General features: G+C 39.2%; 1 protein-coding gene across 1 annotated transcript; it reads right to left on the reverse strand.

Moving 5' to 3' along the window:
* Positions 1–2,653: 2,653 nt before the first annotated feature.
* GASK1B (golgi associated kinase 1B) lies at positions 2,654–26,506 on the reverse strand. The gene is made up of 5 exons (XM_038399998.2): positions 26,208–26,506; positions 24,335–25,604; positions 15,318–15,532; positions 6,655–6,881; positions 2,654–5,137 (listed from the first exon to the last, which is right to left on the reverse strand). The coding sequence occupies exons 2-5, from the start codon at positions 25,293–25,295 to the stop codon at positions 4,930–4,932; spliced, it is 1,611 nt and encodes a 536-aa protein (XP_038255926.1). The 5' UTR covers positions 25,296–25,604; positions 26,208–26,506; the 3' UTR covers positions 2,654–4,929.

Below are 26,506 nucleotides of genomic sequence, written 5' to 3' on the forward strand. Positions count from 1 at the left end.
TAGTGTTAATTAAAAAAAGACACCACAATGTCATTTTCAAAATATTCAAAGTCAAAGAGAAAAGAGATTCAGTGCTGGATGTAACACTAAATATAAAGTTTTACAGTGCTAGGCAACCATCTCAGAACTAATATGCTACTGTTAACTAAGAACAGCCATACTGGGTCAGACCAAAGGTCCATCAAGCCCAGTATCCTGTCTTCCGACAGTGGCCAATGCCAGATGCCCCAAAGGGAATGAACAGAACAGGTAATCATCAAGTGATCCATCCCCTGTCTCCCATTCCCAGCTTCTGTTACTTCACACTCAGATAACAAGCATTTTGTCATTTTTTCTTCATTTAATAACTAGAAGATTTCTTATACAGAAATATTATCAGAGGGAGATATTGTACTTTTTAGAGGAAAATTCTCAATTTGTCATGGGTACACAAATTGGCATTTGTACTCACAAATCAGGCAATTGTACATATAAACACCAAACTGCACACACAAATCAGTATTTGTGTGCACAACTGACTACTTTTTAGAAACAAGCTAAGGTATTTACATATATTTAAAAAGACATTCTCAAAATGTACAGGTACAGAGTTACAGGCCACCTGTAAATTTGTCCCTTAATTTAGTCTCTCTATATATGCATATATACACACTGTTTTGAAATCATGTAGTTTATGGACAGTTTTTGAGCAATATCCGGTATTTTAGATAATATGAAAAAGAAGGAGGAATATTGCTTTCACTATGATAAGCAAAAATTCTCATCTTCTGTACTTCTGAAAAGATTCAAGATTATTAAATATGCTGGCACACTGCTGAGGAGATTCAAGGCATCTGTGGCCATGCTACATGTTTTGTACTCTGTCTTTCAATACTATTAAATCTATGATAAGTCTTCTTAGGTTTTTTTTTAATTCCATTTTATGTGGTTCTAGTTTTCAGACAGATTCAAGAATGACACAAACACCTTCCTCCACCCACAGACCTTGGATTCCTGCCATTGGCTACACCCCTCCAACTAAAGGAACATGAAGCTGTGTCTGGTCCCATATATCCATAAATGGAAGGAAGGCCAGCACAGACGATGTAGGAATGAATAAATGAAGCAAGCGTCCACAGTTTCTTTCCTGACTGTGGATCCCTAACACGGCACAGCAAGGCTTATTTTTAATGGATTCATTTTATTCTGATTTTCAGACAGGAGTGTCATTTCATTGTCAGGTTGTTGTTTTAAAAATGAAGTAAATTAATCTAACTATAAGCTTTATCCGAGCTGTTGAAGTAAGAGCAGATCTCTTCTCTCTGAGCATATTAGCAGCATATAAACTATGCAGAATGTTTGTTTGGCTGAAACCACTGCATAAGCATTTATATAAGTGCACTTGAAATGTACGGAATTCTTTTGTTTACTGAGAAATCCTTCACCTTTTGTAAATAAAAAGCTCAAAGTTATCATTACTTCAGCTATTCCTTATTCTTATGCCCTGTATCAATCATTATTCTTTGGATTATTAACAATACTGTATTCAGCGCCATATTAAACAATGATAGGATAAATAATATCAAATATGACAGTTCTTCCCAGGGTTTGTATTTATCATCACCAGTATTAGTAATAATTCGAGGCCTGATCTTATGTCCCATTCTCATATCAGTACTCCTTAAAGTCAATGGGAGCATCTGCATGAGTGAGGGGTATGCACTTCAATATGGGGTACAAGATGAGGCCCTTAAGCTGAAGAAAGGACTATATATAGAAACATTAAGGCACATTGATGTTGGGGAACAATATGCAGGTGCACCACCCTACACAAACACCAGAAAGAACTGTTGCTGAAGTAGACACAGTATTTGAATCCCTGCATCTCAAAGAGTGCTGTTAATCGCCCTTGGAAAGAGTAATGTCTACTCCCCTGTGTGGCTAGCCATGGTTCCACTCACTCTCTATCCTCCCTCACCCAGTTTGGAGAAGTTAGCACTGGCAGTGTCATTAGCCTGATAGAAACCTTACACCCTGTGGAAGCTGCTTAGGGTATTGACACTGCATTTGGCAAAATATACAAAATGTGTCACACACACACACACACACGCACACGCACATGCACACACAAGCATTGGATAGTATCCAGGGAAACAGAACCATACAGAGAGCAATAGCAAAAAACACGATGAGTTCATTCAGGGATGCTGGAAAATTTGTATAGTGGGAGTGCTGAGAACCATTGAACAAAACTGTAAACCCTGTATGTGGTGTGGCCATAGGTGCTGGAATTCGGGGTGCTGGGGATGCTGCTGCATCCCCTGTCTTGAAATTGTTTCCATTATATACAGGGTTTGCAGTCTGGTTCACTGGCTCTCAGCTTCCCCACTCTACACATTTTTTCAGAACCCCTGGTTGCAGCAGCACCCGCAGCACCCCTTCTTCCAGCACCTATGAGTCCATTAAAAAAAACCAAAATCCTCTCTGAATTCCATTTATTTCTCCTCCTTGATCACAACCTTTCCGTAGGCTTTGGTTCATCTGGTCCATAAGTTAATGCATAATTGAGGGCCTGATTTTCCTCTCATGCCAGCAGAACTCCACTGACATTACTTCTGATTTACACTGTGTTAAATGAGAGTAGCATCAGCTGTAAGTGATGGAATTCAACTCATTTAAAACTTTTTTTAATTAAAAAAACCCATACAACAGTATTTAAATTTCTCACAAAGCAAAAATACTATTGTACATACATTGTCAGAGATGGGTATGTATAGAAACATATAACATGCCCCAATACCTTCATACACTTCCAAAGAAAAAAAACTTTCTTGAATGTCTGTTGAGTACTAGGAGGCAGCTATAGGGTTATGGTATTCAACACTGATTTATGTTTTATCCCTGGAAGCACATTAAGACCTAGGAAAAGTCTTATTCAAAATGAATGGTGAACAATGTCTCATTTTCCCAATACCCCTCTATTCAGAAATACTTCTGACAGATCTTCAGCTGGTGTGAATTGTCATAGCTTTTTGAAGTCAACACAGCTACAATATAAACCAGCTGAGGATATGCTCCATTGATGTTTTATGATTCGTCCCATCTCTAATTACAAAGTATCTTCTTGAAGAACAGTGGACATTCTTAATGGAACACCAGAGGCTACATTTAGAGCTAAGAGAATACTAGAAACAACATTTTCTGTTCTAATTTTAACATTCATTCCCCTTCTGTGTTTGCTTTCTGTCAGAATTCTAGAAAATGAGTTTATTGCCAGGAACATTTGCAGAAACAAAAATACGTACTCTAATATAGCAGACTATACACAAAGTTAATATTGAATTTATAATCACCATTAGCTGCACTGGAAATCTGATTCTTAGAGTTGGATTCAGTCCAACAGGGAATAGAAACCTAGCATGTGATCCATAAGTACCAACAATTTAAATGGAAAATATTTACTATGCTCAAAAAATGGCACAAACAATGTGCAGACCAATCTGGACAATCTGGGGACCAAAAAAAATCATATTCGGTCCAAATAAGTCATTAGGGAGGAAGTATTTGTCCTTCCCAAGTGCTGGCATAAGCAGGTTATTGATAATTGGTTATTGATAAATTATTAATTAATTGATTACCCCAGTAATTGATAAAAATTTTAACTGTGATTATATGTTTATATGTTTAATGAGAGAGGTTCTTTCAAATCTGGATTAGTTTAATAATTAACAACCCTCCAATAAGTCATCTTTGATTGGATTTACTGATTTAACAATTAGTAAAGACATAGTTACCAACTACTGCAGAAGACCTTCCCTTAGTTCTCTGACAGCCTGCGTTCAATCTCCAGATGGTCTTACTTTCTCTTGATTTCTTAGGGTAATTATATCCTTATTACTCTATTGTTTATCATTCCAACCCTTATTTATTCCTTTTGGTACATTCTTCTTATCTTAGGTTATTTTCTAAGTTCTCTGTTCCCTTGTAACTTTCCAACTACCTCAACTCCTTATGGTTAGTTATTATTTATTTCCTTTGTTGGGGTAATGATATTTGTTATACCTCTTCCACACTTTTGTGTTTAATGTTACTAAAATATCTGTTGCCGCAATTTCAAAATATGCTAACGGTTACTGCTCAGTAAAATTTCACTCCTTAAAGTTATCTTAACTGCAAAGTGTCATGGGACTCTTGTTTCCAGGCAAAACTTAGATTCTTTCTTTGACCTGTTTTAAGTGTCAACAAGGCCAAACTTCCATTGTCTTCAATGGAAGTTATACCTGCTTTCCAAAGAACTGAATTTGGTCCCTAGATCTCACAATATCACATATGCAATAAAAAAATACCAGCCATAGGAGATACTGGAAGTTTGTGTGTTCTAAAGAAACAAAAAAAGAAAGACTGCAACTCCCTGAATTAATGTTCTCTATTAGAGGTGTGGTTATACTTTGAGACTGGGACTTTCAATCAAAAGTGCTTAGCATTGGCTTAAGGTCTGCTCCCATTTAAATCAATGCTAAAACTTCCATTGACTTCGCTAAGAGCAGTTGTCCAAGGCTGAGTGTGTTTGAAAATCCCACTCTTAATTACAAAATACCTGGTAAAAGAATCCAGTGGAGACAGATCTGTCCTTAACTGAGAGAATAAAAGAAAGTTTAGAAGATTGAGAATCCAATATTTGTATTAAATTATTGCATTGTTTATTACACGCTTAGACATCTTTGTTAGAAGAACACAGCAATAAATGCATTTAAGAAAGATTTTAGAGAAAGTTAGAGAACTGGCACTTTTATACTATATAACATTTTTTTTCAAATGTCTAAAAAAATCCAGGCTTACCAGTTTACTGTTATGTTTTGGAAATTAAAAGAATTTTAAAAGAAAAAGAAATTTTGCCATAAGTTCTTGCCTTATATAACTGTAACTCTTAGAGTTAGGGAAAAAAGACTTTCATTCATTCATGGGTAATACTTTGGCTCCATGTGCATTTATATAGGTAAGAAGAATTTTGGCACGCCTTTCTACCACATCAATAAGTTTTTCAATTCCTCGGCGACCTCCTTGGCTCTCCCAATATACTTTGTCAAGGAACAGAGACTGAAGAAGCTTCTCTCGCAAGCGCTGGCTTTTCAGCACTGAAATTGCAGATTCAGGGAACCTAAAAAGCATATAGAAGTTTATTAGCCTTGGCATCACTCTGAACTACAATATTAATGTTGTGGTTTAACAACCAATTCCATGGATTCATCAAGGTATTTCAGTGCATGCTTAGCTGTATGTACACAGTCCCATTTATTTCTACTGACATGCTTAAAGTTAGACACCTCAGCACTTTGGTGAGTTGGGGTCATAATCACTGATATTGTCACTGATTCTCCATTCTAGCCAACCAGCTGAACAGCTCAGGATGGGGTGTTTATAGATGGGTGCACTCCCTGATTCGGGAGCTACCTGGGCTGCTAGGGATCAATCAGGCACAGAGATATCCTGGCCACACCCCACATTCTGTAAGAGCTGCTATGGAAACTCTACATCATCTAATGAGACCCCTATTCAGACCCTCCAATGTCCAGTTAAGGCAGTTTTCAACCACAGGAGTGACCCAAATGTGCCAATGAATCAGGCCCACATTATTCAAAACTATCCTAAAATTTCCAGGCTTTTTAAAAAAAAGTCTAGATTGTTTGAAATTTCACATATCAATAGCAGTTATAACTGTACACGGGACATATTTGCGAAATATTAACTGGCCCAAGAGCAGCTCAGCAAAAAAACATTAACTATTGTCAAAAATGCTAATAGCCACTGCACATCTGCTTTTCAATCAGATTCCCCTTCAAGATTAACTTCTTTTGAAATACCCACAGAAGTCAGTCAAAGATACCTTTTATTTATATTGCTTTAAAGTGAAGAAGAAACATAATTCCACCACAATAAACACTTGCCCTAATTAAGTAATCATGGCATTTTAGGGCCCTTGTTTATAATGGGTTTTTTTCCTCTTTTTGTTTTGTTTTCTTTTAAAGCAGCGTGAACTTCAGATGTAAATGCCTGGCAATCTATATAAATGGGGCTTGCATTGATGCAATTTATTCCAGTAACTGATAGCATGTGGTGTTTCTATGTTGGGGGCTTATTGCAGTAACTTACTCATCTGCAGAGTGTCTACATTAGAGGTTTCCACCATGTAATGACACCAGTGAAGTTAGACTGGTGCAGATTTTCCTAGTCTAGATAAGCTTATTGATCTCACCCCCCCCATCCTTCTTTCTCCTTCACCCCCTTTTGTCAGTCATGCCTTTGGTGGCAAGGATCTTGCCATATCTGTTCTATAAAGCACCTAGCATACGTGTGGCGCTCCAAGTAATAATAATATCTGCCTGGACACAAAAGTATTTATACCCGTACCTTAGTTTAGTCAAATTTCCATGTGGAGGAGACAAAGAAGAGACACTGGGGCTACTGCAACAATGTCTTCTTTGTGGGTGGGGAAAGAAAAGAAAGTGTCCTCGTCCCATTCACAACCTCCTAACCCCTGGGGACATCCTCAGCACACAGCCCTTTCACTCAGGCTGTGTGTTGAGGAGAGAGAGAGGAGAGACTCTGATCCTAAATGAAGAGCTAGGAAAAGCCTATTGAACCTGTGCAAATTTGTAGGGATATCCTAAAACTTACTCTTTAATTCCTTGTAAGATTTTGAAATCCAGATTGTCTTCGCTTCTATCAAAGAAACCTTTATTATCTATAAAGACCAAGTGCCTAGGGTCATGCCTTCTCTGAATAATGTGTGTCAGGTCAACAGAGTCTTGATCTTCACATTTCTGCTTCAGTCCTTTCTGAACACAGGAATCCTCCTTGCGAGGTTTGAACCCACAGCAATTTCTGTCCAGTCGATTGTAGACCTGGAAATGAATATAACAGATGACCAAAGTGAAACGCAACAGGATGCAAAGTTTGACTCTTAGATATACTGGCCTGGATGCAGAAAAGGAACTAGGTGCCCAAGTCCCAGTCTTAGGTTCCACTGTGGTGACCAAAATGCCCACTGAACCTTGTAGGCACCTAAACTTAGCACCTAAGCTAAGATGGAAGGTCCTCAGAAGCCTACATTTCTGCATGTGAGCATGCACACTGCTGCTTTTTTTAGGCACCTAGTTGCCTATCTGCCACCTTAGCCCCAGAGCAATTGACTAACCCCAGAGCATAGGTGTTCAATCAGCTGAGTCACATGAAGGTGACTTAGAGACTAACAAATTTATTTGAGCATAAGCTTTCGTGAGCTACAGCTCACTTCATGCATTCCGATGCTGTAGCTCATGAAAGCTTATGCTCAAATAAATTTGTTAGTCTCTAAGGTGCCACAAGTACTCCTTTTCTTTTTGTGAATACAGACTAACACGGCTGCTACTCTGAAACATGAAGGTGACTGAGCACACTTAGGCAAATTCACATAATACAGATGGGGGAAGGAGAGAGAAGCAAGATCTCCCTCATAACTTTTAGCCCTGGTTATGATTCCTACCTGGGATGTGGGAGACCACCAATGAGAGTCTGCCAGCCACATGAAGGGGAGAAGGAATTTGAACAGGGATCTGTTACCTGTTAGGTGAGTGGTCTAACCACTGGGCTATGCTGAGGTGCTCAGTAAGTCTCTCTTTTGAAGCTGTTCCACTATGGCTAAATAAAGAGTTATTGGAGCAAGAGGACTAGATTCCCCACATCCCGGGTGAGCGCTCTAACCTCCAAGCTACTGAGTCACTCATGTTTCTCTCTCCCTCTCTGTCCCAAATGACTCTTTAATTATTTAATCTAGAATGTGACAGCATCACAGAAGAGACAAAGAGAGCCTCACATCAGAATATCCCACAGCCAATGGTCAGAGCACTCACCTGTGAGGTGGCACATGCAGGGGAAGGGGGATTTGAATCAGAGGCCTTCCACATCCCAGATGAGTACTCTAAGCACTGAACTAAGAGCTATGAGGGAAGGAATGTTGGCTTCCTTTCACTACCCCGCTGGCTTCTTGCAAAAATGACATAGGCACCTAATTCCAAAGTGGGTCCCCAGCTGTGAAATGCTAGCAGCGATAGGTGACTCCCTGCAGCTTGGACTTAAGCACCTATCTCATGGGGGAGGGGATGCTTACCACACACCTCTCTTGTCAGCATATCCCATTGGCTAGCTTACATGACTCCCTACCTAATGTGATGGTTTTTGTGAATCACATAAAGGCTCCTATCTCTCCCCATTCATTGTATAGGAGCTTAAGTAACAAATTTGGGCTTTGTGAATCACATATATAGGCAACTAGAAAATCAAAGTTAGGCACTGTGATGCTCAGCATCACCATGCCTAACTCCTGTTGTGCATCCAGGCCACCGATTACTTAGACTTGTCAGAGTTTGGAAAAAACTATCATTTCTTACTAAACAGCGCCCCAGCATCATGAATACAGAGCAAGCTTAATTAAAGTCAGCAGCGGGGAGAGGGAAGAGCTCAGTATTGATCATCCACAGTTCATCTATTATTAAAACCCATTTCCTAGTCTCCATGTTATACCCATAGGTCCTGATTCACTCCTCTGTTATTCCAGTCTTGCACCAGTGTAACTCTATTTTAAAAAAATCAATGGAGTGACACCTGTGTCAAACCTGAGTAACAGAATGGAGAAATCAAACCCAAGATTTTTCAGAAAGCAGCATCTTTTTTAATTCTCTGAGCTGGAATATAATAGAACTGATACAGACTTAAGTACACTAAGGAAAGGATTGCATCATATAGTGTGTTATAGGCAAAGTGAAGTACTCAACAGTTAAGAAATGCCAGAATGAAGGTTTCAGAGTAGCAGCCGTGTTAGTCTGTATTCGCAAAAAGAAAAGGAGTACTTGTGGCACCTTAGAGACTAACAAATTGGATCCACCAAATGCATCTGATGAAGTGAGCAGTAGCTCATGAAAGCTTATGTTCAAATAAATTTGTTAGTCTCTAAGGTGCCACAAGTACTCCTTTTCTTTTTGAGAATGAAGGTTGCCTATGCAGCCTTAATTCAGCCTTGTTTTGCAAATGCATTATGATACAGTTTTCTTCTACATACTATTTTTTCCATAAGACTGCTGTCTCATTCCGTGCACAGGCCAGATGGCGATCAATTAAATGAGTAGCTATTCAATATTTTTTTTTACCGTCATTGTTCGAGTTGTGGCCGTAGGCCTGATTTACTGTACATTAGTCAAACCCTGTTGTGAGTTCAGAATTATCAATTTCCTCATGGACATGGTGTTTTACAAAACATGAATTTATATTCCTAACATGCCAGTGAGGTGAGGTGATATTATTATCCTGATTTTACAGAGAGGGAACCGAAGTAAAGGTTAAAAAGTGTCCATTTACTTTGTATTTATGTAATTATAGATTGTGTCAAAATGCATATGCACAAGGGGTCTGAATTAAGATTCAGACAACTCTAAATTTGACATGTCCTCACTTTTGAGTGCTTGACTTTGCAACTTTAATGTTTTAGTTTGGCTGATGTATTTTTATATTTTGTGTATCTAATATATTTATCTAGTTTTAAATAACTCACATGGTGAAGATTTTACTTGAAAAAAAACTATTCCATGGTCTAGCAGAGTGCACTCCTTGCATACTTTTCTTGATATGCAGATATTAATTAATATTTTTAAATATAATTAATATTATAATTTTAAATATTTTTCTCTTTGATCAGGGTCATCCCATCAATCCTTCATATATCTACCAGGAACACCCTACACAATACCCCTGCTTTCTTGACATTTACACATTTCAGCTACTTGTAACCTGTTACCATACCTCATACCTCTCCAGTCATCATTTAACTGGGCTACACATACTGACTTATTTTAATCTTTCCTCATTAATCCCTTCAACTACTGTCCCTTGTTCTCTGAATTCCCTCCAATTTCTCTGCATCTTTCATCTCAGTTCAAACTCAAACTTACAGTATTACACAAAATCTTCCCACAAACAGAAATTTACTCCTTTGATTTTTAGTACCACTTGTGCTACTAGTTACTTTACTAGGACTCAACTCAGGAAGTCCTTACACAGATACGCCATACTCTACAGTACATGTGACTATTTGTGCAATTTATATGATGTACTCAGGTGAATAAGAGGTATCAGGCTCTTAGTTAAGATACTTTTTTCTATAATCAAAGTAAGAAGATTTCCAACTTAAGAGGGATCAAGGGCAAGCTAGCTGGCAATGGCTAGGATCAGGAAAACCTAAAAGTGGATAAAGGGTAGCCAGTCACCATCTCTTGCACAAGTAGAAAACAAGTGAGTATCAACATGTTTGATACAAGTTATTCAGGCAAACCAATCTGCTTACTAGTACTGGAATAGCTCAGACATTAATACTCAAATGCAATACTTGCAAAGCAGTTAGAGAATTACTAGTCAACTGAAGGCTTCTGGGCCCATTTACATGCAATGGACATTGATCACTTTGATCACTTTTACGAGAACATTGATCACTTTTACTAGTGATGAATACAACCCATTATGTTGGTCATATCACCTCAGGTTCCCTTGTTCATCTGTCCCTTTAATGGATTTTTCAGGTATCTGTGTTCTCCTGTTGAAATGTCTCTAAAGATAGTTGTATGTTCAAGTACATCCTGAGAAAGTATGAATCATCCAGAATGAGCAGATCTCTCAAACACTTATTCAGCTGATTGGCATATACTTCTGACAATTGGCAGGGCATTTGTTGGAAGTGTAGGATACCCCAGATTTGTAGCCTGCCTTGTAAAAGTGATTTGCTTCCTTTTTATTTCATGAATGGCTCAAGCCTGCTGCATCTCATCTATTAGTTAACATTTATTTCTGGATAACAGCAGAGATAACATAATGTTCATTGCTAAATTGCAGTCTTTACTCAAAAAGATACTAAAATTAAAAATTAATCAATACTTCTGTGCATCAGCATAGGAAAAATGCTATCTTTTACACCATTAAATGTGAACACATTAGCACTTTTAGATTAACAAATCAAAAGCCATTTAAAATGCTCTGACACACACTGTGCTATTCCTATAGGGTTATTGCTATGTTTAGGATCAATATAATCCACATATGACTTTATATCAGATTACAAGCATTACTCACTCGTAATAGGACTGAGGATGGAGTCATTACACAAGTGACAACCTATTTTAGGCAGAAAATTCCCATTCTATAATTACCACAAGCAGTGTTGCATAAATATAACTCAAAAAGTGAAACATCCATTCATCCTCATCAAAAACAAAAACTTGTGAAGGACAGAGATAGATGGTGTCTAAGCAAATGCAATGGTTTCTACATTTTAAAAAACATGACTTTCTAGAATGTTGAATTGTATGTGAGAGGAAATGCTGCATATAAACAGGGATTATTGTAGCTTCTAGATGCAGGTGCCTGGTGGGGGAAGTGCAGACATACACTATACTAACAGGACCTCCTGGAGAAACAGTGTACCCACATCTCCATATTATGTAGGAGAAAATGAATGATGTGCCACCTCATAAGAGGGTGTATCATGAAGTTCCCTCCACATCCAAGCACTTCTGTTGGCCAATGTGAGGAAGAGGTGGGAAAGTATAGTTTTGAGGTGTCCAGTGCTGCTATCCCTAATTCTCATTGTGCTCAACTAGTTGCAAGGGCTAAGATTATGACTAAACCCTAAAATGTGGAAACATAAGGAGGGTAAGTCTCCTTGAGCCCTCCCACTCCTTGCACGCCTGTTCAGTGGTCAATTATAGTCTAGTCCATGAGATTATATTTGGTCAAAGTATGATTTTAAAATATAGTTGGCCAAATTATTCCTTTAGTTACACCTGTTCATTGGATTTCATGGGTTGCATACTGAGGACGGAAGAATTATGGAGAGCAGCCTATTGTGCATAGCGTAAAAAGAATCATGGAAATCAGAGATGGAAAACACATATTAGGTGGTCTAATGCAAGGATTAATATATGTATTAATGTAAGAATAATGTATATATGTAAGAAAATCTTTTCCAAACGGTTGTGGTGGTGATGGATACACATACCTTTAGTACTCTTTTGCACTGGTGTACTAGTATGGATCAGAAGTTTAGTCTTTTGTGGGGTTAGGATGTTGCCCTAAATCCTAATTTAAGTGGGGCAATCTCATTTTTCAGACTACCCCTGTTATAACTGCTAGTGGCTGTCCTGTTTCTTCACACAAACCCAAATCTTCATTCACCAATCAAGGTTTTAAGTGGACTTCTCACACTGGGAAAATCTATCATCATCCAGACTTCAGTCAGTATGGAACAAACTGCCAGCCCCTTTTGATCCACCAAGTTACATGGCAGAAAAAAACATATCTTGTATACAGAGGGACCAGGCTTAAGGGGAGGAAATAGTAGCCCTGCTACAAAGATGAAGTAAATGGACTAAGTCAAGACATGGACTGCTGTGAATGGACTAGGTAAAGGCACGAGTTGATCTGTGAAGTGTTCCTATCATCTATCCTTTGTGTGTGTGTGCCTGTCTGTGTTAAGGACTAAGGTTATGATTGTACAGTCCATGGTCATGTAATGTAATTTGCCTGATCTCCATTGACAAGCCATGGCTTACATAATCCTTAAGTTTTTGTTATCCGGTGCCTTATCTCCAGTTTACCTTTGAGCTGTGTATGAAGAGTTGGCAATCAGGTTTGTAAATTTGGTTCATGTCTACTCTTAGCTACTGCCTTCTTTGCTAAGAGCAGGATTTGGTGCTAGGTGTTTGAAACCTACCCCAGTCTTCTATTTTAACTTCAAATCACTTCTGAGAGGAAACAAATGATTAATGAAAGGGATTGAGCTGCTAGGGAGTACTTTATTTCTGATTATGAAACTATTCAGTCACTTGTTAGAATAGGCTTGAAATCTTTGAGACTGAAATTTGAACCAAAGCCCATTAAGTCAATGGGAGTCTTTCCACTGATTTCAAAGGGGTTTGTGGTAATCAAACTAACTCATGGGATTAAGTACCTTACTCCACAAGTAGCTCACTGCAAGGAAAATGAGTAGGAGCAATAAACACTTTTGATGCCAGTAGAAATTACTCAAGTTTCACTTTTCAGGTTAGCATGTAATAAGAACTGGGTCTAGCTCATAGCAATATTTTACTTAGCAAAATAATGGGGACAATTATAGAATCATAGAAATGCAGTACTAGAAGGGACCTCAATATTTATCTAGACCAGTCCCCTACACTGAGGCAGGACTCAGTATAATCTAGACCAGCCCTGACAGATGTTTGTCTAACTTGTTCTTAAAAACCTCCAATGACAGCGATTCCTCAGTCTCCCTAAGTAATTTGTTTCAATCCTTAACTACCCTTCCAGTTAAGAAGTTTTTCCCAATGTCTAACCTAAGTCTCCTTCGCTGCAACATCAGCCCATTACTTCTTGTCCTGTCCTCAGTGGAGAAGGAGAATAATTTATCATTCTCCTTTTTATAACAAATGTTGATGTACTTGAAGACTTACCATGTTCTCTACCATCCCAGTCTTCTCTTCTCCAGATTAAACAAACCCAATTTTTTTTCAATCTTTCCTCATAGGCCATGTTTTCTAGATATTTGATCATTTTTGTTGCTGTCCTTTGGACTTCCTCCAATTTATCCACACCTTTCATGAAGTGTGGTGCCCACAACTGGACGTAATGCTCCAGTTGAGGCCTAATCAGTCCTGAATACGGTGGAAAAATTGTTTCTCTTGTCTTGCTTACAACACTCCTACTAATACATCCCAGAATGAAGTTCACTCTTTTAGAACAATGTTACATTGTTGATTCATATTTAGTTTGTGATCCACTATAACCTCCAGATCCTTTCCTACAGTACTCCTTCATAGCCGGTTTCCCATTTTGTATTTGCGCACTTGATTGTGAAATCCTAGGGATGTGTGAAAAGTGCATACACACTACATAGATTATAAAGCCAGAAGGGATGACTGTGATCTAGTCTGACCTCCTGTATAACACTGGCCACAGAACTTCACTAAATTAATTCCTGCTTGAATTAGAGCATCTTTTTTAGAAAAAAAAAATCTGATCTTGGTTTAAAAATTTCCATTGATGGAGAATCCACCACAATCCTTGGTAAATTGTTCCAGTGGTTATTCACCCTCACTATTAAAAATGTGTCTTATTACTAGTCTAAATTTGTCTTGCTTCAACTTCCAGCTATTGTATCTTGTTATATTTACCTGCTACAATGAAGAGCCCTCTATTATCAAATTTCAGTTGTGTGCATAGGAGGTATTTATATGTCAGGATCAAATCGTTCCTAAATTTTCAACCTTCTTGTTGATAAACTAAAAAGATTGACCTCCTTGAGTCTGTCAATATAAGGTATATTTTCAATTTTTTAAATAATTCTTGTTGCTTTTCTCTGAGCGCTCTACAAGTTTGCAACATCCTTCTTGACTTGTTGACACCTGAAACAGACGCAGTATTCCAGCAGTGGTTGCACCAGTGCCAAATACAGAGGTAAAATATCTTTACTCTACTCAATATGCCCCTGTTTATACATCCAAAGATCGCATTAGCCATTTTGGCCACATCTTCACACTGGGGGCTCATGTTATATCACTTGATGTCCTCTTGGCTGAAGGAGGAATATCATTTATTCTTTTTAAAACATTAACAGGAAGACATAAGACCAATGAGATCCTCACATCTATGGCTGAGTAACAGCAGCCTTTTGCTGGAGAAGGGGAAATGAAGAAACTGGTGTCACTGCAGGTGATTCTCTGCCTTTCTCAAGAGCATGTGAGACTGGCACTGCAAAATAAGTTAGGGCCAGATCCTCAGCAGGTAAGTTCTATTAAGTGGAACGAAAATAAGTCACATCAACTAAGGATCTGTCCCCATGACTCAATAATAGAGGTCCTGACTCTCCAGTGCCTCATACCTTTGTATATTCATTTACACCTGTACAAAGTGCATGTAAAATGCTACCAGAATGGCAGCAGTTTATACTCACTTTCCACAAGTATAAATGAATACACAAAGTGCAAGGCAGTGCAGAATCTGAACTATTGTCTTTTATCTTTTGGGGTTGTACAGTGTACTAGAAACAAGCCAAAGGAGCACAAGCACATACCTTTCTCATTAAAGACAAAAACTAAAACCATCTTTTTAAATACTCCCCTTCTGCGAAATTGCAACCCAGAGTGAATTTTATCATTGGACATATCTGTGGAAATTGTTTATCCTTAACCAGACTGGTGCTCAAATAAATCTTGCAAAGACTGGTATTCTTTGTGTACAGTAAACATTTTACATTGTTCTCTTACCTGCAGAAGAAAATCAAAGAGTGCCATCTTTGACCACTCATGGTGATGGATCTCAGTACAGCCCCATTCAGCTTTGGGCACTTTGCCATTCTGCCAGCATTTCTGTTTCAATAGCTGCTGATAGGCCCCCCAATTTAGCCTCACTGACGAATGGGCCCTATTATTTGTCGGAGCCAATGAGGAATCCCAGAGAATAACAGGACATGGCAGACCATCTGAGAAGAGGCAAAATAGAATCATTAGCATATATGAATAATTCTCTTATATTGGAAACTAAAAGAACTTGATAATTCTTTAGACATTGTCTCTGGCATCACTAATTACAGCATTTGTTTTTAAAGAAGACATTTCAGATGTGGCAGGAAAAAGCTACCAAGCCCCAATAATTTCACATCCGTTGGTTTATGTGGTCATATTCCACATCTGAACACAGCCACCACAGAAAAGGAAAAACCCTAGACATTATAGTTCTCTTCAATGTCTGAGAAGAACTGCTTTCTGTTTGCAACAAGAGCTGTCTGCTTAAAAGTCACTCTACCTTTGGAGGCTATCTATTAAATCGGTTTTAAAAATTTGACATCCAATCCACAGCTGGGGTAAATTAATGAAGCAATGTTGATTTTCACCAGGTGAGGATCTAGCCCAGTGTTTCTCCCTTTCTAAGGCAAATATATAAGGCAAATCCTGGAGTTTAACCAAAAAGTGGATTTATTTTGTCATCTTTAGAGTTTTAGTCCAACAGATATAAGATTTCACAGCTGTAAATAGAAAGGTTATAGATAGACCATATGAGGATGTGGCATGACTTTGGCTTTAACATTCATGAGCAATATGTCCTTGCCAATGAGTCATACAGTTCATCCCAAAGTAGTGCTGATAAGACCTTTATTTAACCCCACAGTGTCATATATTCTTCATCTATAATATACATTTTACAGAAAATCCATTTTAGAAATATTTTAATCAGTTTTTAAAATGTATATAAATAGTATTTGTCTTATCCCTCCAGATGTAAAACCAGATGCCTTAGATATGATGAATCCATTTGTACAGGGCTCAGAGAGAGAGAGACAGAGAAATTATGATCATCATGTTATGTTCATTGCATACACACAGAGAAGCTAGATGAAAAAATAAATACTTTTGCTGGAAGGGTTAAGATAATACTACTTTAATTCTTAGAATTCAGAGTGATAACACACAAGAGAGAGAGAAAACAAGCTCATCCCTAAGCCAGTGAGGCAAAATTGTCACGATCTTGTTTTTAAGCTGGCTCTTTCCAGATTGATTGGATAGGATGCATTGTTACAGAGCACCCAACCCCACAAGTAGGACCGGGAAACCCCCATCTCTGCTCTTAAAATGGTAGCTTGCAATTCCAACACAGTCCTCAATACACCACATACCAATTTTAGAAACCTCTAAAAATTACCCCAAACTGCCGTTTGCTATATAATAATGTCACCATATTTGAGTCATATATCTCAGAATATAGAGCAGCAGGGCTATAAGTAAGTGTTGTGTATCCTATTGGAAAAACTGGGATAATTTTCTTTCCAATGGTACAAAAGTTCTTGTTGCTAACTCTGATGTCTTACCTGATGCTTAAACCTGTCACTGAACCAGGGCTGAATACCGGTGTTGCACTTCAAAGCAGAATAATTTTTTTGAGGTGGGGCAGGGAAGGGGGCCAGGAATTTACATGTTTGTATGCAAAGAAGGAAACATTTATATGGCAAGTTATTAGATGACAGTTACTGGAATATGATCAAAGGTTTGGAATTTTTGTAAGTTAGTCCTGAGCAGTAAGCAAAAAAGTGCAGGCAAAGTGGTCAAATTTTATGCTACATCCAAATGATCACATTGCTACCATCCTGACATGTGTTACATTGCAGAGCAAATCATCTCACTATTTCCTTCATGTACATATTGAACCGGAGAGGTGACAAAAGAGAGTTGTAGCACCCCACATGAGAATACTCTCAGAACAATGAGTCCAATAGCACTCTCAGCATCGTTCTGAGAGCAAAGAACTTAAGAATGAATCTATCCAGTCCTGCCAAGATCCGCAATTGAGTCAGTAAAACGTCAGAAGATGCTGACTGACCTAAAATAATCAGCAAGGACAACATATCAGCAAGGACAACTGATGTTTGCCCATTATTAGCAAAGGATCATCTGCCAACAAGATCAGTGCACTTTTCATACTACTGAATTCTCCCAGGACAGAATGACCTTGAGCAATCCTAGACTGAATAAAAACCTGCTCAATTTGATTCGGAAATCTGCTTCAAAAAGCAGAAAAATGGGCTATACCACAAAGACCATATATATTTCTAACTTCGCCAAATCCTGGTACTTACACATACAAGGTGATCACACTCCAATGAATCCAGTGTACAGCTTGAACCACCTCTGGAACTGTCCTCCTGTTTGCCTGTTTTCTTAAACCAGGCATCTCCAACCCCGAACAGATCTTTCCTCTTATGCCCTCCCATCTCTTTCCTTTCGCTACCATCACTGATAATTACACTATCCTCCCCTGTCATATTCAGCTTCTTTCTGTTCTTTTTCCCCAGAAGTCAATGGGTGATCAGCAGTTTTAAAAAGTAGGACACTTATTTTGTTGCCTAAATAAGGATTTAGGAACATAATTTTCGGGAATTTACATTTGAAAAGCTTGGTCCAAATCTTGCATATGCAGTCTAGTCCCCCAGAACTCTCTCATTCTGGGTTCGACTTCTGACTCTGTCACTGACTTACCTCTTGACCTTAGCCAAATGACCTCTCAGTGATGCTTTCTCTTATTTGCAAAAAATGTATATGCAATAGGGATAATGACACTTACCTTCCTTTCAGAGTAGCAGCCGTGTTAGTCTGTATTCGCAAAAAGAAAAGGAGTACTTGTGGCACCTTAGAGACTAACAAATTTATTTGAGCATAAGCTTTCGTGAGCTACAGCTCACTTCATCGGATACATTCACTGGATAGCTCATGAAAGCTTATGCTCAAATAAATTTGTTAGTCTCTAAGGTGCCACAAGTACTCCTTTTCTTTTTACCTTCCTTTGTAAAAATCTTTGAAACCCCCAGAAAAAAGCTCTATATCAGAGTTAAATATATTATATTTTGATGGGACCTCAATTTGATCTATTTTTCCTTATATCAATAATCAAAGTTCATGTAATTATTTATGGGTTTTCCCCAAAGCACATATATCAATGCTCTCCAAACAAAGCAAACACCTCTCCGCGCACCCAAAAGGTTCAGCATAACAACCAACACCTCACTGTTATTTATTATTTTAATGTTATGACAATATCATGCCAATTTCCATTCAGATTTTTAAAAAGGTTAAACACCGGAAAATTTTGTGATTCACAGGAAACAAAAATGAACCAAAACAAAACATTTCAACTTTATAACACAAATTGAATTATTGGAGCATGTCTTTGTAGCTGGAGTAGAGAGCAGTAACCCAGATTGCTGGCTGCTGCACGGAAAATGTGAAGGCTGTGAGTAAAAACAGATAAGGGGCTTCATCCTCAGATGGTATAAATTGGCATAGCCCCATTAAAGCCTGTCAACTTACACCAAGCAAGGCTCTGGCCCAGTTTGAATAACAAGAAAAGGTAGTTCTAGGCCTGACCCTACATGCTGTTGAGTGCAAATTCAGTTGATTATGGTAGGAGCTGAGATGTCTCAGAAACCTCCAGGATCAAGCCCATTATCTCCGACTGCTGCTGGGCCTCTGCTCCCAACCTTTCCTAGGGGACTGGAACACAAGACTTATGAGGAGAGGCTGAGGGAACTGGGATTGTTTAGTCTGCGGAAGAGAAGAAAGAGGGGGGATTTGATAGCTGCTTTCAACTACCTGAAAGGGGGTTCCAAAGAGGATGGATCTAGACTGTTCTCAGTGGTAGCAGATGACAAAACAAGGAGTAATGGTCTCAAGTTGCAGTGGGGGAGGTTTAGGTTGGATATTAGGAAAAACTTTTTCACTAGGAGAGTGGTGAAACACTGGAATGAGTTACCTAGGGAGGTGATGGAATCTCCTTCCCTAGAAGTTTTTAAGGTCAGGCTTGAGAAAGCCCTGGCTGGGATGATTTAGTTGGGGATTGGTCCTGCTATGAGCAGGGGGTTGGACTAGATGACCTCCTGAGGTCCCTTCCAACCCTGATATTCTATGATTCTGTGATTCTAGAGATGCTGCTGCAGAGAGGTGAGTTAGAACCTCTTTGATGCTGCAGCTCCTTGCAATCCTCTCCAGAGACATCTATGCTCCACATCACTGTAGTATATGAATCTCTCTCATACATATAATTAAAATGTATCCTCCCAAGCCCACATGAGGAAAGGAAGTAGTAATGGAGGCACAGACTGATGTAAGTGGCATGCCCAAAGTCTGTTAATTAAAAAAAAACAGAATGAAAGTTGGTGGGAAGAGGGACACACCTCAACACGGCTTATATCAGCAAAAGAGTCTTTTGCTAGTTTAGCTTATATCATTGGGGAAGGTGGTCTAACAACAGTGGCAACCCCCCTCCCAAAAAAAGCACACCTCCTTTTGCTGGTACAAGCTCTGTCTCCACTAGGGACCAGTAGACCTATCCTGGCAAAGCCTTATCCATGTAAGGTAGCCCTCTGAACAGTAAGGAAATGGTGTAAGCCACTTAAACAGATCTCAAAAGTGTTGACTAAAGTATTTCCCCTTTTTCTTCCACATCTTAGCTGTAAGCATTATACACTTTGGAGAAATCTTGGAAGGGAAGAAAATCTTCTGTGTGTGAATGCAGATTTTAAGGAATCTGTGGGGGGGGTGTATAAGTTTTGGATTTTTATGTAACACACTGTTGTGAGAATATGACCTCTTGTCTCTCACTCAGATCCAGCTATATGACAGCAAGCAATTCACAGCACAACTCAAGGGCACACAAAAGAGACAATTAATAAGATAATGGGTACAAAAAAGAGACAATTAATAAGATAATGAATAATGAGTGTGCCTCAATGTTCATAACTTTTGATGTGATGGAAAGAGCATGCTAAGTATGTTGGGTGTAAGAGGAAATCTGTGGCTATCTTTTTCATTGTGTAGAGGTCAGTAAAGAAACATGACAACTCTAATCAATGGAACTTTCTATCACATCTGTGCCAAATTCCCAGCATCCATTTGCACATAACCCGCGATGAAGTGAGCAGAAACAATGCTACTCAAAATCAAATACTTTTGCACTCTAAATAGGTTTTTGTTGCAAAAACAACTCTGTAAAATTCATTGGACTAGATCTTCAACTGGTATAAACTGGCATAGCCCTTCTGACTTCAGTGGAGCTATGCCAGTTCAAGCCATATGAGGATCAAGCCCACATATACAGATAGGGGAGCCATTTCAGCACATCAGAAAATCTGGGGTGGAGAAGGGAATGTTACCATCATTGCAATCCTGAATAGGAATCTCAGACCCTAAGCAAGAAGTGTAACAAAGATGTTCAGCAGCACCTTTAAATTGTGCTGGGATTGGTCCTGAAATCTAAGAAGCCCCCAGAACCCAGGGCAGGAGAGAATTGAGCTCATAATCTACCTGTATCCTGCTACTTCACTACAGATTGGGTCCTAAATATACCAGTACAGACACATCCCCAGTCTACAGGTGAAGAAACTCACTATGGACATGCTGTGCAGCCATTTTGCTTGGCCAAAGTGCTGCGTAAGATGGACTGTTCCCTAACACCAATCAACTCCCCCCCTCAGTAAGTATCCCTGCCTGTTTTGTAGATAAGGGGGCACAGGATATGGGCAAGGAATGACCTGAAAACCTCAGGGCAGAATGTGGAATAGCTACTGAGTAGCTGGGATATGCACTGGAAGTGATGTGGCCTTCTCCAGGGCCCTTCCTACCTCTCTGCATGAATCATTAATGGTACCTTGCTAAAAAGACGAACTCTTGTACATTTTGTCTTTCCCACTGAAAAATTAATGGGAGGAAGAAGTGTCCCAAAAACTCTATGAGTTAAATTTTACAGTGTCTAAGTCATTCCTGACAGGTTTCAGAGTAGCAGCTGTGTTAGTCTGTATCCGCAAAAAGAAAAGGAGGACTTGTGGAACCTTAGAGACTAACAAATTTATTTGAGCATAAGCTTAAGTCATTCCTGTATATGAGACAGTGTTTGAGGCAGCACAGAAAGACTAGAAATGTAGCTTTCAGGCTGTGCAGTCCAAGGATTCCTGGTGAAATCCAGATCCATCCTGGTGGACCTGTGGGAGCTTGCAATGGGCAGGCATTATATCCTATACAGAATTCTGCTTGCAAATCAATTTGGTTTGGATGGAAGCATGCCTTGTAAATGAGATACTCCCTAATTCCACACCTCCATGCTGACATTACCAGACCCTAAAGCACAGATTTCCAGCGCTAGGATGTTGACTTCAAAAGGCTTGGATGTAGGAGTATCATCCACTATTTACTCCAATTCCCTTACCACTCATTTATGCCATTTTCCCACTTCTTTTCAGCCCTTGCTTTGCTCATTTATATCTCAGTACCAAAGGAGTCCTTCCAGCTAACACCTACTGCTTGAACACTGGGAACAAAGTGGTATATATATTTGCATATGCATAGAATTATTTTTCCTTGGTTTTCAAATCAAAATTGTGGAAGACTTTGTCCACCTTTAGTCTCCATGCCCATATTATTTTTGATAAATCACTGGCAAAGAATATTGAGGAAATAGTTACTGTGACCCAACTTCCCATTCTGGCAAGGCAGAAATGTCACAGGATAATTTGAACCTGTGGCAAATGGTTCACTTTTGATTAGGGGAGTGGCAAGCAGAGAGCTCTGGCACAGTATTTTGCTAGCCTCTCCGTCACCTATCAGGGGAGGAGCTGTGGAAATAAAAAATAAACCCAAAGTTATTTGGGGGTTTACAAAGCACCTCTTTGAAAATGCTTTTGACAAAATGAATGGCAGTTTTGTGAAGCCTATTTTTAAAAGATTTTAATGCTACATCAAGCATGTCTTGTTACATTGATTACATCATGACTGAGGCAAGCTAAAGGGATATGTCAGCTTAGAACTTGTTGAGGAGTCCAGTCCTGCATTGCTTTCTTTCTCATGAGTAATCATTACTCACACAAGCAGTCCCACTGAAATCATTTGGGCAGCCCACACACAGATTACTCAAATGAGTAAAGGCTACAGGAGCAGGCTCATTAATTGTTCATCCTGTTTTCTGAAATAATTTTTCATTCCTTTCCTAAACAAGAAGAGAACAACGGATGAGGTGTTCTCAGCTGAAATTTGTGTAGTTAATTAACAATCCAAGTCAAATAGCTCAAGCAAGTAACTATGGCAACCAAGGCAGGCATTTGAAATCCAGCATGTTTCAAGATTAATGAAATGGAGAGAGGTAAGGTGCTGTGGCTGTTCCAGAAGCTGAACTCGTCCTTTAACTGGAAAACATGAAATAAGACCCAAAAGGAAAAATGACTTTTTTTCTCCTCATTACCTAGCAACACTTTTCGTGCTGTAGGAACATAACCAATTACAGGGAAAAGGAGGCTGAAGAAAATAGAATCTCTCTCCAAGCCAATCCAAAAGATGTTGCAGGCTGAAGACATTAAGCAATTCAGTCTACAGTTAACCTAATAACAGTTTCCAAGGGGGCTACAGTCTGTCATCTGTGCAGCCATATTATACAGAATTCCTGAAGCTGAACTACCTTAATTCCTTATGACAGCTCTATAGCAATAAATCCTGTTCCTAAAAATAGAGTATGCATAATGCATCTTCCATGCTCTGCTGCTATGAATAATATTCAAAAGCCACCAAACTGTTATTCCTAGAGATTCATTCATATTGTCATAAAGGCTGCCAAAGGGAAGGTTTACACAGTGTTGATAAATCACAGATCCGTATGTTCTTTTCCTGCCATCAACTTTGCAAGGACATTTTTGCTTTACCCTTTCTTTGATAAAATACAGGCTGATTTATAAAATATTTTGTATAAAATAATCTTCTTCAGTACTAAGAAATGAACAGCAAAAACAAATAGCAATGATTCAGTAAAATATAACACAGCCCTTTCAGCTTATGATCTGTGTGTATATAAAAATAGCATTTAGGCTGAAGACACATTTAACAAGACAGTAATGTTAAAGATAGACTTATCAATTTACACTGAAACTATTAAATATAATCTTAATTTCATTTTAAGAGAAGAAAAATATGCTATTCTGTTAAAAGCAATTTGCATTGTACATACTACAACCACAATGAAGCATCTATAGCAGGTGTATTTATTTAGCTAGACACAGGTGTGTCATGAGCTTTAAGTTGTCAAACAGAAGAAACCACTGAGACTTCAGTAACTGCACAATTTCGGTTTTAATTTCCAGAGGCATTTGTACTTTTGGGATTTTGCCAAAGTAGTTCAAAGAAGGAGCTCCAAGACCTCCCACAATAGGTGCTTGGGCTAACAGAAATGTCTCCCCTATCTGCTACTCGTGGCAAATGAATTCCAGTGCTGGTTTTCCGCAATATCTTGTGAAAGTGAAATGTGGCAGAGGTGAAAGAGTAAAAACTAACCTCGGAAGCACAGAACACTGTGCTGAGAGACTTCCAGACTGTGCCCTTCTTCAGTTTCATTTTGATCAGTCTATATAATTTCATATTCACTACAAATGATATGTAAAAAAGGATCTTTCCTTTTCTCCCCTCACTCAAATTAGTCTTCTATGGAAAGGATGTTGTCTGTATGCTCTCAATAACTCTATTATTCTATGAGGCAGCCAGAAGCATTAATAAACTCTGGGTGTATTACATCCTTCAGGACAGAACTATTACACTGCAGAGGAACCCTGAAATTACATAAACACATATTCCAGGTTAAGTTCCTTATAACTTTGCTCTGTAGAGTTAGTTCTCAGACTAGCTGAAATTAAAGCCTGCTGTTGCCCAAATACTACACACTGAAGTCCCCCAGATGGAAACTAAAAATCAAGTGAATTTGTTACCTTGGATGAACTCCGATTTCCTGCTTACAGAAGGCAAGGTCTTGTTCAGCCCCAGGATCCTGTCTAAATGGAAGGCAAACACCTCACTCATATCAAGGGGTCTCTTGATGATGCCACAGTACCCTTGACTGCAATCTGCTCCTGTGGCACTGGGATTCCTCTCAAACACCAGTAGGACTGCATGCTGAGAGGGTGCTTCTTGGACACTGCCTATCCGGGAATCCGCCAGCAAACACATGCTTACGATATCATCTTTGCTCAGCCAAGAGGGGGACCTCTCACTGTATATCCTGATATTACTCTCCCGAGCCTTGGGCTGCACATTTATACCTCCTGAAACCCCAACACGTCTCCGGTGTTCCCTGCCCACTGCTTCACTCTCTCCATCCCAGTGCTTCTTCAGTTGGTGCTTTGGTGTCTCTGGAACTACTACTTCCCTCATTAGTCCCATGGAGTAGCTAGTCCGCCCCTGCTGCTGGGACAAGGCCTCCTCCTGGCCAGTGACACCTACTGGAAAGCGCTGCCCATAGGGCAAAGGGAATGCATGCTTCTTCCTCAGCTTGGGTTTCACACTGCCTCGGATGTTGGTGGGTTTACTGCGCTTGGACCGCAGTGTGATGTACACCACGTTGGGTGGCACTGAGGTCCCATTGCCACCCATCTGGGGCCCTTGGAGATCAGGTGGGGAGAAAGTGCCGTCCAGTGGGATCCCCAGAAAAGGTGTCTGACCAGCATCTTGAAGACTCCTGGAACTGACCTTCTGGCGTCCCCCTCTGTGCTGGGGTAAAATGTGACCCACTTGACTGACCAGAAACCCCAGGTATATCACACAGGCTATGCCCAGCAGCAGATTCCTCCTGGTCCTGGGACGCCTGCCACTCCAGAGCCTCAGCACCCGTGGGGTGCACAGCAAGCAAACAAACCAGTTTATGATTTGGCCTGGCTGATCTAGGAAGGTCATTTCTCTGGTGAATCCACATGATGAAAGCAGCTTATAGTCTTCAGTGGTTTCCAGCAAGGAGGATGATGCATGATTTCCCTTCACAGATCTCTATTTCCTCTTTTCCAAATAGCTTCCAGTGCGAGCGGTGCACAGGGGTGGCTAGGAATGTGTTTAATACTAATGACTCTGACACTCCACCTCAGCAAACTGCTAAACTCTTATCAGCCAGCTCAGGGGAAGTGACTTGTTTCAGAGAATGAATGGAATCAACTGTGTAAACAAAGTTAAAGGAATCACGATCCAAAATGTCTGAGTCTCCTCTGTGAGCTGTGAAAGGAAAAAAATTGCAAATAATATTCCATTATCCACATGGATATAGAATGTGGCATCTCTCTTTCTCACTGTATAGATCTAAAGATAAGGTATTGATCTGGAGACTTGCCATATAGAGATTTCAGATTAAAATGAAAAGATAAATAAAACCCCAATCTCACGGAACACAAGTTACAATTTACAGTCCCGAGTAACTGAACTCCAGCACTAGGAGGAAAGCTTGGAAAAGCCAGACTTTCCTCTCCTTATGTTTATGACAGGCAGGTCCTCAAAGTAAAACCACATCTTTTGTTGCCTCATGTTAGTTTTAAAATATAGTGCATTAGCCAGCCCAGTAACTGTACCAATTCAAATATGAACATTTCCACTATCAAACAATGATACACCCTGGCCCAGTAATAGTTCACATGCTTCATAATCCTACATTAAAGATAAAATATTGTTAATTCTATACTCTTGTGAAGCTATAAAATAGCATTTCCTAAATGACTGACTATAATCTTCAAATAAAATAAAAAGCACTGTCATCTCCTCTTAAGGAAGAAAAAACATAAATGCAGAGTTTATTGCACTACAAAGATATAGAAATAGTCTTACCTATTCAGCTTGCCCCATCCTTGGCCATGGTAAATCTCTTATGCTAAAACAAAGAATTCAGTAAAAGCAGCGTTTCTTAATGTACTTTAACTCACATCCCAGATTTAAGTGTGCCCCACATTTTAGATATTTGATTGCAGGCTTAATGCTCTTTGAAAATGGACTAGCTGTACAGGAAGGCTGTTTGCATATGAACTGCTACAAACTTACATGAACCTTGTTATAAAAAAACCCTTCTATTTTAAATTCTGCAATGAAAAGTCCTGTGAACAGTTTGCCTTCTAAAAGTACATTCCAGC

Source organism: Dermochelys coriacea, chromosome 4 (assembly GCF_009764565.3).
Source record: "Dermochelys coriacea isolate rDerCor1 chromosome 4, rDerCor1.pri.v4, whole genome shotgun sequence".
NCBI classification, from domain to species: Eukaryota; Metazoa; Chordata; order Testudines; family Dermochelyidae; genus Dermochelys; species Dermochelys coriacea.